The following is a 14,104-nucleotide window of genomic DNA, read 5'->3' as shown; positions in this document are numbered from 1 at the left end:
ACTCAAATGAAAGTAAGGGGAAAAGAAAAGGAGGAAATAAGGTTGGAAGATTGACATAATAATAAGAGAGAATATTTTTGAGAACTCTTATCCCAGTTTAAATACTTCCCCACTCCTGAAGTGCAGCTGTGGCTGAAATTGTAAAGTGTTACCCTTTAGTAAAAAAGCTAAGGGACACTGCCCAAGCCCTGGGTTCAAGCCCCAATGTCGCATAAGAAAGGGCAGCAAAATTTGAAACAGCCCCAGTACCAGTATATAGAACAAGAACTTTTTGAAGATATTTAACTGGGTGATGGATATGAGAAGCCACATTCTAATTGTTACATGTAAAATCGACCATAACACATTGTGAAATTGTAATTCCAGAAGTAATTTGAACATAAAATTTCAAAATTAGACTTTGGTCTACAATTGTCCAGTAATTAATCACCAATCTCTCTAGACAGTTTGGGATTAGATTTTTAATCTGTTAATAGGATGTTCTAAAAGGAAAACTTTCATATTCTGCTTAACCATAAAATATATGAACTTGTCTTGTCCTTTCAGAGATTTCTTGTCTTTAGCCACTAATAAATACATATGATCGCTCATGCCCATAATCCTAGCTACTCAGGAAGCTGATATTTGAGGATTGTGGTTTAAAGCCAGCCCAGGTGGGAAAGTCTGGGAGACTTTTTTTCTAGTTAGCTACCAGGTGAAAGCTAGAAGTGGTGCTGTGGCCCAACTGGTAGAGCACTAGCCTTGAGCAGAAAACTCAGGTTCTTGAGTTCATGCCCCAGAAAAGGAACACAAACAGAACCAATTAAATTTTTTTCCTAAATGCTTTCACAGTGCTACATGGATACTAAAACAGCTATGTATTTCAATTGTTCCAGTTTTCCCAATTGTATTCATAGTTTAGAGTAAATATATGGCAACTTGTAGAGAGCTTTTATTAAGAAAGTTCCCATGGGCTGGGAGTTTGGCCTAGTGGTAAGAGTGCTTGCTGAGCATGCATCAAGATTGGTTCCATTCTACTTTACCACATACATAGAAAAAGCTGGAAGTGATGCTGTGGATCAAGTAGTAGAGCTCTAGCCTTGAAAAAGCCCAAGGACAGTGGGCAGGACCTGAGTTCAAGCTGGGGACTGGCCAAAACAAAACACCAACCCTCCTTCCCTCCCCCTCCAAAAAAACCCCCCAAAAACTAGAGACTGGAGACTGCCAGACTATTAGAATACAAAGATTGAAAATAGAGGAAGAACTAAAGTAATGGTAGTTTTCGGTCTCTAATCGCCAGTAATAGATGTGAAATGACATTTTAAACAGCCTGGATTTCAGATAGCTCTGGCTTGGAGGCACGTCCAACCTGTGTTGCCTGCTCTTGCAACTGGTAGAAACTTAGTTCATTGAACTTTGTGACTGTATTTTCCGTTTGTGGCATTTTCTGTTAAACTAACTGCTTCCGGGGCTTGAACTCAAGGACTGGGCGCTCTGTCCAATTAGCCAGCCTTTTGTCAAGGCTGAAGCTCTACCACATGAGCCACAGCCCCATTTATGGCTTTTTTGGGGGTGGTTAGTTGGCAATAAAGAATTTTCTGGAGCCTCCTCCGTTGGCTTTGAACTGCAATCTTTAGATCTCTGTTTCCTGAAGGATTTCAGACATGAGCCATGGGTACCTCCTGACTTATGTTACTTTTTTGACCTAAGAATTAAGACTGTTGGCAGTAACCCCACCAATTGCTATTTTGTCAGGGGTAATTATTTCTAAATGTGTCTTTTGTGTCTTTGGGGGTGGGAAGAATTGAGTTTTTTTAAGTTAGATTGGAGGATTGAGCTCATTCATTATAGTTAATCAGTAAACATTTTTCTTTTAGCCTGTCAAGTTAGCTGTTGTTTGCAGAGATGGTCAGGTCCATCTTTTTGAACACATATTAAATGGGTAAGTTTTTTAAGTCAGGAATTTATTTCTGATTTCCTGTTATTTGTTCATACTTCCCATCTTGTTACTGTTTCTACTATGTTTCTGTCCTGTTAGGTTGTTAGAAGTTTTTTGTGTTTCTCTTGTTGGAGATAAGAGTGATGGAACAGATGACACTGTATGGAAGGAAGCATACTTATTACCTGATATATGTAAATAAAACCCTGCTATATATCACCTCTAAAATAACAATACATTTTTTTAAAAAGTTATGGGCTTTCAGTCCTGCCTGAGCTGACTTCAGTCAGATCTTCAGATCCTCAAATCTCAGTCTCCACAATAACAACTAGGATTACTGAGCTGCAGCTACCTGTACACCCAGCAGGAAAGTATTCTTTATTGCTTGACCATATGAATGCAGTATGAACTCAAGCTTTTAGACTTGTATGTTATGTTTCTTTATGGTTAGAAAAGTGACTTTTTATCATGTGTACCTACTAAGTACTCATAGTTGGAATAAAACATTTTTACTTTTGGAGAGTGTGGCTTAACTTGTATGTAGACTTTGGCCTTGGCCTTAATTCCCTCCCATCTCCACACTTGTTCTGGGGCTATCCTTGAGCCTTTTTTTTTTTTTTTTTTTTTTTTTTTACTGCAGGATAGTGCTCTTCTATCACTTGACATACTGTTCTACTTCTGGCCATTTGGTGGTTAATTGGAGATAAGAGTCTGAGATGTAGATAAAGCCCAATACTTTAGAGACTATAGCTTTTGAGCAGGATCTTCAGCTATATATTTGATACAGACACTTGTAAGAAAGGCATTTATCAAGAGTAGTGTTGTAAAGTATAATAGCCAAAGGGAAACATTGTCACAAATTGATATGTTGAACTGAAACCAATTTACACTATTTAAAGACATGAGAAAGAGAGGCAGAACGACAGCAAGATGGAGAAGGGAGAAATAGTTGATGAGGCAACAATTCAGCTTTGGGGCCAAAGTGGGAGAGATTGTTTAAGTGTTGGTGAAAACAAAAAGCACTCTAAAATCATGTCTAAGACCTTAGGCATAAAAGTTGTGGGAGAGAATATGCTACAAGAATGCAAGGATGAGCTAGGGTAGAGGAAGATGAACAGTACCTTTAGAGAAGACATGGAGAGCTTAATGGTACTGGAGCTGCACTCAAGTTAGACTGAGTATTTGGAGGTTGAGTGATTGGAGATGGGACCAAATGGCAGAAGGCATATAGGATTGAAAGATAATTTAGGAACTTGATGCCTCCTAATAAAATAAGGTAGAAGTATAAGTGGTTTTCAAAGTGTATGTGGCCTTGAAAGGCATTCTTGTGCTCTGGGAACCTTGGCTATTTCTTAGGGTATTGTGGAATTCATGAGAGTGTTGCATTTTTGTAACTTGGTACTACCTTATGAGATTTAGTAAAACGTTATTTCAAATATTCGAATCTTTTCCTCCATTTCTAGACATTGCAAAAAGCCTTTGACGTCCAGCTGCACAATTCAAATAGCAACGCCTGGGAAAGGGAAGAAATCATCACCAAAACCCATTCCTATTCTAGCAGCTGGCTTCTGCACAGACAAAATGTCTTTGCTGCTTGTGTATGGCAATTGGTTTCAGCCTACTATTGAACGAGTGGTATGTAGATGATATTTTGGGATAGAAATTTAAGCATTAAACTATATATGGAAAAGACTTTTTTTAAGGCTACATTTGCAAATGTATTATGTAATTAAAGAACCTTTCACTGTATAGTTTATTATGTGATTTTTTTCAGTCCATTATGCCTACAATAGCATTTTCACACCTACTTGAGATAAAATATTGAAATGTCAAACCTCCCTTTTCTAGTGTCTTGTTTTAGAAATGTATTTTACATATTAACCACATTAAGCATTTATTTTTAAGCCAGGCGTGCCTGGCTCTTGCCTGTAATCCTAGCTATTCCGGAGGTTGAGATCTGAGGATCAAGGTTCAAAGCCAGCCCAGGCACAAAGGGACCTGAGATTCTTATCTCCACCTAACCTCCAGAAAAGGGGAAGTGGGGCTTGGCTCAAGGGTAGGGTGGTGGCCGTGAGCTGAAGAGCACAAGGACAATGCCTAGGCCCAGGGACAGGGCGTAACCTTGAGCTGAAGAGCTCAGGGACAGCGCCCAGGCCAAGTACAAGCCCTCTGACCCACTGAAAAAAAAAAGTATTTAGTTTTGCTAGTACTAGGATTTGAACTTAGGACCTCATGCAAGCTCAGCTTTCTTGCTCGCGTCTGGTATTCCACTACTTGGACCATATGTCCAGTTGCCGTCAATCTGTGTGGTGACTATGGCTGACAGTTCCCACTGTTCCTGAATGTTATATATTTTTCTGTTTATGTTATATATTGTATATTTTTATAGTTGATATTTTTATAAAATTAAAATGTACAACTATTTTTCACTTTGTTCTTATTCCAAGTTGCTTATTTGACATTATTTTCTTTCACACCCTCCCCCCTAAAAACTGTTTCTAGGCTTTAAACTCCAAAGAACCCCATATGTGTTTAGTGCGGGATATTTCAAATTCCTGGGCCCCAAAGGTAGAAACGGCTGTAACAAAGGTAAGCACATTACAGGTTCAGATTTAAGAAGGAGCAATGTGATACAGTATATTTAGACTACATTTATCTGTTTATGTTTTGGGAGGGGTGGGGGTGAGGATAGGAGGGAAGTAGGATGAGGCTAAGGAGAGAAAACAAGACTCTGTAGTCCATGTTGGCTTGGAATTCCGCCTCCTGAGAGCTAAGATTACAAGTGTGTCTGTCTCTATTCCTAGCTTTTAATACTTTGTGTTATGATCTTTTAAATTTTATTGGATTACAATTGGCTGAGTGACAATATTGATGACTAGCAATTTAAGATTTTCTCTAATTCTTCCTGTTCTTCACATGCACAGTCATTTCAGTAACACACTTCAATAAATGACTTTAACAATCAATGATTTACAAAATTGTTTAAAGGAATGCTATATTTCAAGATGCAGTTTTACCATAGTTGGGCTGGAAGAAGAATGTGAGAAGAATGTTAGTGTTTTCTCTACTTTGGAGTGTCACTTGGTATATATTGTTGGGTGGTTTAATGAGAAAGGGAAGGCCATGAATTGCTATGATGACATCCACTTGGTTTCGCTTCTGGCTGAGTTTCAGAGATGACACCTTTCTCTTGGCTGTCTGAGCATTTCTGGCAGAATGAATTCTGGTGTGTTCATAATGCGCGAATTTATTTACAAACATGTTTTTAGTCATTAATTTGTTTTTGCCAGTCCTGGGCTTTGAACTCATGGCCTGAGCACTGTCCTTGGGCTTTCTCAAGGCTAGAGCTCTACCACTTGAACCTTAGTATCACTTCTGGAACGCTCCTCCCTCCCTCCCTCCCTCCTTCCCTCCCTCCCTCCCTCCCTCCTTCCCTCCCTCCCTCCCTCCCCTCCCTTCTTTCTATTTTTGCCAGTCCCGAGGCTTGAACTCAGCACCTGAGTGCTATCCTTGGGCTTTCTCAAGGCTAGAATTCTACCACTTGAGCCACAGCACCATTTTACCATTGTATATGGTACCAAGGAATCGAATCCTGGGTCTTTGTGCATGGTAGGCAAGCACTCTACCACTAGGCCAAACTCCTGCCACCTATATTTTTTTCTGGTGGTTGTGGGTCTTGAGCTCTTGGGCCTGGGCACTTTTCCCTGAGCTCTGCAGCTCAAGGCTAATGTTCTACCACTTTGAGCCACAGCGCAACTTGCAGTTTTCTGGTGGTTAATTGGAGGGAGATAAGAGTCTCACAGACTTTGGTGCCCGGGCTGACTTTGAACTGTGGTCCTCAGATCTCATCCTCCTGAGTAATTAGGCTTGCAGGTGTGAGCCACTGCCACCTGGTGTGAATTTACTATTTAACATTTTTAAAAAAATTAATGTGTTCTATCTAATCTGTAGACTTTTTCCCATTTATTTATTTATTTGCTTGCTTAAGCTCAGGGCCTGAGCACTGTCCTTGGACTTTCTCAAGGCTAGAGCTCTACCACTTGAACCTCAGCACCATTTTCGGCTTTTTTCTATGTATGTGGTATGGAGGAATCGAACCCGGATCTTCGTGCATGCTAGGCAACCACACTACCACTAGGCCAAACTCCCAGCCCTTTTTTTTCCTTTTAGTTCTTAATGAGTTACTGCAAGCTTTAAAACCAGAAATCTATCGTTTATCATTTAAAAGCTTATTTGCCACTGTGTGCCTCTAGCTCATGCCCATAATCCTAGTAGTTACTCAGCAAGCTTGAGATTTAATGCTCGCAGGTCGAAACCAGCCCAGCCCATGTAGGAAAGCTAGCCTTGAGCATAAAAGCTAAGAGTCAGTTCCCTAGGCCCTGAGCTCAAGCCCCATGATGGGCACAAAAAAATTGCCAACATTTTATTAATATTCATCTTGAGAGTTCCTGTTATGGTAAATAAGTTACTTTGTATTTCCCAACAAAAAGCCTTTAGAAACCTGTTTATTTTCACATTGTTAAAAGCACTAGAACTAAAGCATCATTTTCTTTTCTATGCCCCTGATCTTGTGTTGGATAGGTGAGAACACCAGTGATAGATTCTGAAGTGAAAGTCCTGGTTCCTGGAATCCCTGGACATCATGCGCCTGTCAAGCCTCCTCCTCCCCCGCAAGCAAAGGAAGCAGACAGCAAGCGGAAGTTAGAGGGTAAAGAGGTAATGTAACCACTATGACCAATCATTAAAGTGTGAGGCTTCAGAATGCTTAAATATTTTGGATAGAGCCAAAGTTAGATTTGCAGAGGTTTGCTGAGATTGCTGCTATTGTATCATTTTCATCCCAGAAAGCTCATCTAGATTGAACAAAGGCCTAGTGAGGCTTGGAAAGATAACAGAAATTTCTAATAACAAAGTTTAGCCATTTATAGTTAAATGGATGGCAGAAATTTGAATACATTAAGCCATGGCTTGCTGTGATGATTTTCAATGGGTTTCGCATGTTGCTGAATTCCAGTGATGCCTCATTTTCTCTTGGCTGTCTGAGCAATCCTGGCTGTTTACATGGCAGTTGGACTTGAACTGCCCTCGAACCTTGTCCTTTGCCATGTTTATTGTGTCTATACTGTAGTCTTTTCCATGTGCATTTGGCCATTTTCATGTCTTCTGTGGAGAAATGTCTGTTAGGCAATTTGCCCATTTAAAAATTGGATTGTCCTTTTTGGGGTGTGTGTGTCATGGGGTGTGAACTCTGGGTTTGGAGCCTGAGCTCTTCAGCCCAAGGCTACTACCCTACCCTTGAGCCAAGCCCCACTTCTGTTTTCTAGAGATTAATTGGATTTAAGAGTCTCAGATCCTTTTGTGCCCAGGTTGTCTTTGGCTTTGAACCCTGATCCTCAGATCTCAGCCTCTTGAATAGTTAGAATTACAGGCTTAAACCACCATGCCTATTTACATTCTTTACTTGACTAAGTGATCTAGGTTTTTCACAGTTTTATTCTAGAAAAGAAAATTAACACAGTTCTGGGGCTGGGAGTTTGGTCTAGTGGTAGAGTGCTTGTCTTGCATGCATGAAGACCTGGGTTCGATTTCTTGGTACCATGTACATAGAAAAGCCAAAAGATGTGCTGTGGCTCAAGTGGTAGAATGCTAGCCTTGAGGAAAAAGCCCCAGGACAGACAGCAAAAAGCAAAACAAAAAAACCAAAAAACAAAAGAAACATAGTTCTGTTATTATTAACGCCGCATGTACAAGGGAGTTACCATTTTATAAGTCATGTAATGAGTACGTTTCATTTTTGGACATTGTCACCTGTTGGCTTTCCCCTTCCCTTTCTTTCCTGACCAAGTTATATAGTTCATTTTCTACGTAGTATATGTTCAATAGCACGATTGTATTCATCCTTCCTCCCTTCCTTTTATGCAGCCTCCTACCTCCCCTCTCCCGAAGAAGGAAAAAAAGCTCAAAGCAAAAATAAATCTCCTCTGCCATTTAAAAAAAAATAAAAAGCAAAATCTTGCCATGTTTACCCTTTTCTCAAATTACTTTTCATAAATAGTATTGCAGATTTCCGAGGGGAGTTACTGCTTTGGTTCCTTCCGAAAGAGTAGCCTTCCTCAGTCTGTGAACATCTGAGTCCAGAGTGTCCAGTCATGCTTTAGATCTAGCTTCCTAATACGAGAAAGCATGTGCCATTTTCTCTCTTTGTTTGGCTTACTTCACTTAACGTTATTTATTTCCATTTATTTGTCTGCAATTGACATAATCTTTCTAATGGATTTTATTATATATATTTGCCTTGGTTTTTCAAGGTGTAGGGCACCTTCCTGTTTCTATAACTTGCCTATTGGGAATAGTGCAGCAGTGAGCATAGATGGGCATATTTACCACATCCTGATCATAACTTCTTGGTAGATGCCCAGGAATGATATGACTGGGAAGTAGAACTGAAGGGAAGATTTATGTTTTTTTTTGAGGGACCTCCAATTCGCCCTCTAGAGTTGTATTAGTTTACATTTCCATCAACAGTGCAGTGTAGATTCTTTTCACCACATATTCTCAACAATATTTGTTTTATTTCTTGATGTTGGCCAATCTAAATGGGGTGAAATAGAATCTCAGAGTTGTTTTGATGTGCATTGCTAATAAAGGAAAACTTTTCTTGGCACTCCTGGGGCTTGTACTCTAAGCCTGAGGCATTCTCAAGGCTAGAGCTCTACCACTTGAGCCACAGCACCACTTCTGGCTTTTTCCATGTATGTGGTACTGAGGAATCAAACCCAGGGGGTTTGTGCGTGCTTGGGAAGCACTCTACCACTAGGTCAAGCTCCCAGCCTGAGAAGGGACAGTTTTAAAGAGTTAATGTTTATTGTGGAGGGTTGGAGATGACCTGCCTCTTATAAAAAAAATATTCCTTGATAAATGTGATACTTGACCTTAAAAATGGAGTGCAAACTTTTTTGTTTTTGGCTTGACCTAAATTCATTTCTAATTTCCTCCTGCTGTTTTAATGTAGGTTAACCCAAGTAGGGAGTTTGCCAGAGCTCATGTATGTGCTTTTTTGGCACATAGCTAGTATGTGCTAGCTTGCAGTCTGCAATCTCAAGGTATCTTTAGTCAGGAATCCGTTATATTGAGTTGGGTCTTTATGTTTCAAATTGCAGTGCATTTGTACTTAAAAATTTGTAACTTATTAAGGACATTTCAGTATTCTCCCTAATAAACATAATTTGTATCTCATCAAGGGAGAATATGTTACAGTTGTTTGGGAGTAAAATTGCTCTTTTGGTAATACTTTATTTGCTTCTACTGTTCTGAGCTAAATGCCAACGGGTGGTTACATCTGATAGTTCTTTTGTTGTGCTGTAGTTAACAAGATTCCAGGCTCTTAAATCCTTCACAGGGAATGACTTATATTTTCTAATCATAGGTTTCTTGGTGTTTTTGCTAGAATCTGGAATCCTGTATACAGATGTCACTATTGTCTCCATATTATTGTAGTGAGATTGGATTGACTGAGATGAGATGAGCATATTAGGGATTATTACGTTGAGGCCTGGTTTGACCAAACCTTAACAAGTCATTTCTGTTTTATAGGTTAGCATTGAAGAACGCCTGGGAGCAATGGATATAGATACAAAAGAAAGTAAGGAGGACCTTCTGCAGACAAATAGCTTTCCAGTTCTTCTCACACAGGGTTTAGAGAGCAATGACTTCGAAATGCTAAATGTAAGTATTATGGCCACTTTCCACTTAAAAAGATGGTTATTTTCTTTTAGAAGCACATTCTCAGAGTGATAATCTTTTTATATGGTGGTTGTTTTTGAACTTAGGGTTTTTGAGCTTGGTCAGAGATATTTATCACCTGGTAGCATTATACAAACAGTCCCTACCTAACCTATCATGGGATTGTGTTAAATCTTTTGAACCTGGAATGCATTTTCTCATAGAAATACTGGCCTGAATTTTGTTAGGTTATTAGGCTTGAACTTACAAAAGCCTGCATAAAGTGTAGCTGAACTATAACACTCAGCATTCTAGATCACGATTTATATTTTTTTCTGTAGGAAAATGCGTTCCTGAGTTTTTACTCTGGATTCCAGAAACTTATTTCCCCCTGGCCGTGAGAGGGGCCGGTGAGGTGGAACCTTGGCAATGGGTAGGAGGTTTGAGGGGGAATTCAGGAGGGTTGGGGGTTACATTGTAAAGTATTTAGACGTAAAAGTACCAGAAACTGTATAAAAAGAAGTACTTGTAATTTCTGTGTGAATTAGTGACTGTTTGTGTGAAGTTACTCAAAGTAGTCCTTAAATTTCATAGTTGAGAAAATTGTTTATGGAAACAATTGAGTTTAAGCAATGTTCAGATTAATGACTCAGCGGTGTTCCACATTAAGTCAAGGTGTAACTTGAATCTTAAGAAAATGTAGTGTTTTGCTTTAATTTCATCTTAGGGGGAATACCTAATGTTTGTGTAATTTGGCCAAAAGAAAGGAAACCAACAACAGATCTTTCAACCATAAATTACATTCAAAGTATTTTGTGAATTTAGGTGTTTAAGAAGTTAGGCTTTAATTTATTGTGGCAATAAATTAAGAAAGATAGGCAAAAATGTCTCCACAGTTATATCTTAGAAATGTTCAAATATTTCATCCAGGGATTAATATGTTCCCTGACCCCTAGTCATCTGAAAAACAACCACTATTTATTACATTCCTATACAAGAAAACACCAATTACTTAAAATACCAAATACCCAAGAATGTTAGAATTTTCAGTATTGTAACAATGAGGAAATTTCTCCTGACTAATGTGTCTAATAACCTATTCTGTATTCTCAAAATAGCCAGTGTCAGCTATATTTATCAGTTGACGAAAGGATCCTAAGATTGTTTCTCCCCTCCCTCCCTCCCTCCCCCTCTCCCCCCCCTTCCTTTTTCTTTTTCCTTTTGTCAATGTCCTGGGGCTAGCACTCTTACCACTTGAACCACAGTGCCATTTCTGACCATTTCTGTTAATGTGGTTCTGGGGAGTTGAACCTAGGGCTTCGTGTATGCTAGGCAAGCACTCTCCGGCTAAGCCACTTCCCCAGCCCCGATCCTAAAATTTCTGTGGAAACTGAAGACATGAAATAACTAAAACAACAAAAAATTACCTTTGAAAGGATTACCTTATATCATTTAAGGTATAGTCAGTATATTTGGATGTTATTAAAAGATAATGTTGATTAAGAGACCAAAATTAATAATCAAACATAACTTGAAATATTGCTGGCTCTCAGTCTTACCTCGAAATCATTGTAGAATAGGCCATGGACTTAAATATAAGATCAGAAAACTAAACTTGTAGAAGTAAGCTCCTAAAACACATTTTGTTGTTGTTTGCCAGTTCTGGGACTTGAACTCAGGGCCCGGGCACTGTCCTTGGACACATTTTGCTCAAGGCTAGAACTTTGCCACATGAGCCACAGCATCATCACTTCTGGCTTTTTCTATGTATGTGGTACTGAGGAATCGAACTCAGGACTTCATGCATGCCATTCGAGCACTTTACCGCTAGGCTATGCTCCGGCCCCCTAAAACACTAAAAACCAAACAAAAAGTTAAACGGGGTAGGGGGGTGGGGGAGGAGAAAGTCATTGGACTTCTCTCATTAGAAGCCCAATGTTCTTGAGTTAATGTTGGTGAGTCAAATGTGGAGGTAGGAAGATGGTGAATCCAAGGCTAATATAAGTTACTGTGGTACATGCTAACCAGTGCTCTACCACCATCTACATTCTCCCCCTACCCCAAGCTTTCAATGTAAACAGTGGTCAGAAATAATTTTGAGATTGTATTGAATAGCTACTCATTTAAGATGATATTGCTTGGTGGTTTGGATGAAAAACAAAGCATGATGGATCTCAAAAAGTATTGTAGAGAAAGTTTCTGTAGATGATGGGAATTTTATAAGAATTGAGATAAATAAAGGAAGTGAGGTTGTTTTGTTTATATTTTGTTTTTCCTATTTGTTAGCTTGTTTTTGTACTACGAAACCCAAGGCAGTAGGCAAGTACTGTAGAAGTCATCTACCCCTCTATTACCTGGGGCATGTGAACTCCCAAGGCTTTGTGATTGCTAGGGTGGTCCTCAATCTTGTAAGCCCTTCTTGTTTTTTGCTGGTTATTTTGAAGATTTTTCTTCCTGGGCTGGCTTAGGACCAAGGTCTTCTATATGCCAGAATCCTGAGTAGATTACAGAAATGAGCCATTGCTTCCAGTGGCCTTCCCCTCTTTCCTCCTCTTTTCTAAAGCCTCAAGCCTAAAGCCCCAAGGTAGCCTCAGAGCCATCCTCTCCTGTGTTGAGTGCTGAGATTACTGCCAGCTTTTGGGGTGGGGGTGCTGTTCCTGATGCTTGAACTTTCCTGGGTGCTCAGACTTTTGTGTTCTAACACTTGCAGCCACAGTGCCATTTTTGGCTTTTTGGTAGAGAAAAGAATCTCACAAACTTTCTTTCCTCTCCAGGCTTGCTTTGAACTCTGATACTTAGGTGTAAACTTCCTGAGATAAAGAGGTGGGGGCCATTGAGCCACTCCGCCACAGGAGCCTGGCTTACAGGCAGCTTTAAAGCTTGTATTTTGGTTACTTGAGAACAGATTTGGTTAAAAATAATTAACAGAGTTCATCCTTCCGTTTCTTTGCTATCATGTTTAAATGTTTTTTTTTTTTTTTTTGCATAAGAAACCTCATAAATGTGTAAGTAGTAGTTTTAAAATTCTACTTGTTGGTCTAGAGTAGATTGATACATAGTTTTATAGGCAAATTAAATATGATGGAATTCTGAAGGATGTTATGAATTGATAAAAATAGATGAGAAGCCTGAATTTTTGCCCTTTTGTTTTTGTTAAAAGTATTTTTAAGACAAGGAGGAAAACCAGTCTCTTGTCATGTCATGCTTTCTATGCAACGTCTTAGTCTCCAAAGACTTGTCTGTTTTTTTTTCCCTCCAGTCCTGGGGCTTGAACTCAGGTCCTGGATACTGTCTCTGCACTTTTTTGCTTGAGACTAGAGTTCCACCACTTGAGTCAAAACGCCATTACCAGCCTATTTTTTGATAATTGAGACAAGAGTTTTATGAAATTTTCCTATGCAGGCTGGCTTTGGACTGCTATCCTTAGATCTTAGTCTCCTGAGTAGCTACGGTGAATGGCAGGTAAAAAGGTGGAAAATGCTTGGCTTTCCTCTTTTGAATTGTAAAGTACTCTAAACCAACGTTGAAAACATTTTTGTGTGTTTGGTTTTCTTTTTTGTTGATAAGCTAGGATTATAGGTGTGAGCCACTGAAGTCCAGCTCAGAGATACTTTTTTCAAGTAATAAAGCTTTCCATGATAAAGCCAAACTAGAGCACAAGGCCCTGAGTTCATTCCCCAGTGTCAGTATCATAAAAAGAAAAACTCATCAGTGTAATGTTACTGTTTGACTTTTTTTTGGCAGTGCAAGTTAGGCAGTCACTTTAATCACTTAAACTGATTTGTGAGTAGTGCTGTATAGTTCTGGCTTAGTAAAGTGGAAGGTAGAGAACATGTCTAAAATGGTACTTAACTATAGTAATTGTGTAGAGATGGTTTGCGTTTCATATGTAAGTTGAGAAGAAATATTTTGATGCCCAAAAGATTATTTATGTGGATCTGCAAGAAATGACATTCAGTTCTTCAATCTTTTTTTTTTTTTTTTTGCCAGTCCGGGCCTTGAGCTCAGGACCTGAGCACTGTCCTTGGACTTTCTCAAGGCTAGAACTCTACCACTTGAGCCTCAGCACCACTTCTGGCTTTTTTCTATGTATGTGGGTCTTCATGCATGCTAGGCAAGCACTCAACCACTAGGCCAAACTCCCAGCCCCTCAGTTCTTCAATCTTGATTTACCAAATTCAATGGGTAGTTTATTACCTTGTTTCAGAGACACAGCTCTTCCTGCATTATCCTTTATTGATGTGTGTGCTTATCTTGTTCCTTTTATTTTCTCACAGAAAGTACTTCAAACTAGGAATTTAAACCTTATAAAGAAGACTGTGTTAAGGATACCCTTGCATGCTGTTATTCCATTGTTACAAGAGGTAATTCTGTTCTTTCCTTTCTTCTTAAGGTCCTCAACATAATGTGAATTAGAGGAGCAAATGCAGGTCTAGGGAAATGGACTTGTAATTTGTAGGGCAA

The 14,104-nt window shown here is 39.3% G+C and overlaps 1 protein-coding gene and 2 non-coding genes across 3 annotated transcripts in view; all 3 read left to right on the top strand.

Moving 5' to 3' along the window:
* Positions 1 to 14,104, top strand: part of Wdr43 (WD repeat domain 43) — a 52,510-nt gene that overhangs the window by 21,654 nt on the left and 16,752 nt on the right. The window contains exons 7-12 of the mRNA XM_090337230.1: positions 1,857 to 1,921; positions 3,382 to 3,553; positions 4,421 to 4,507; positions 6,500 to 6,634; positions 9,512 to 9,643; positions 13,918 to 14,004. Of these exons, the coding sequence (XP_090193356.1) occupies positions 1,857 to 1,921; positions 3,382 to 3,553; positions 4,421 to 4,507; positions 6,500 to 6,634; positions 9,512 to 9,643; positions 13,918 to 14,004 (678 nt within the window). The remainder of the gene's footprint in view (positions 1 to 1,856; positions 1,922 to 3,381; positions 3,554 to 4,420; positions 4,508 to 6,499; positions 6,635 to 9,511; positions 9,644 to 13,917; positions 14,005 to 14,104) is intronic.
* LOC150060934 (small nucleolar RNA SNORD53/SNORD92) lies at positions 5,047 to 5,124 on the top strand. Its single transcript, XR_016536309.1, has one exon. It is a non-coding gene; the product is annotated as a small nucleolar RNA SNORD53/SNORD92 (small nucleolar RNA).
* On the top strand, positions 6,887 to 6,965 carry LOC150060933 (small nucleolar RNA SNORD53/SNORD92). Its single transcript, XR_016536310.1, has one exon. It is a non-coding gene; the product is annotated as a small nucleolar RNA SNORD53/SNORD92 (small nucleolar RNA).

The sequence above is a fragment of the Megascapheus bottae genome, chromosome 7, assembly GCF_031878675.1.
Source record: "Megascapheus bottae isolate mThoBot1 chromosome 7, mThoBot2.hap1, whole genome shotgun sequence".
NCBI classification, from domain to species: Eukaryota; Metazoa; Chordata; class Mammalia; order Rodentia; family Geomyidae; genus Megascapheus; species Megascapheus bottae.
Note: the sequence above shows the minus strand (reverse complement) of the source record. Positions and strands in the feature narration are given on the sequence as shown.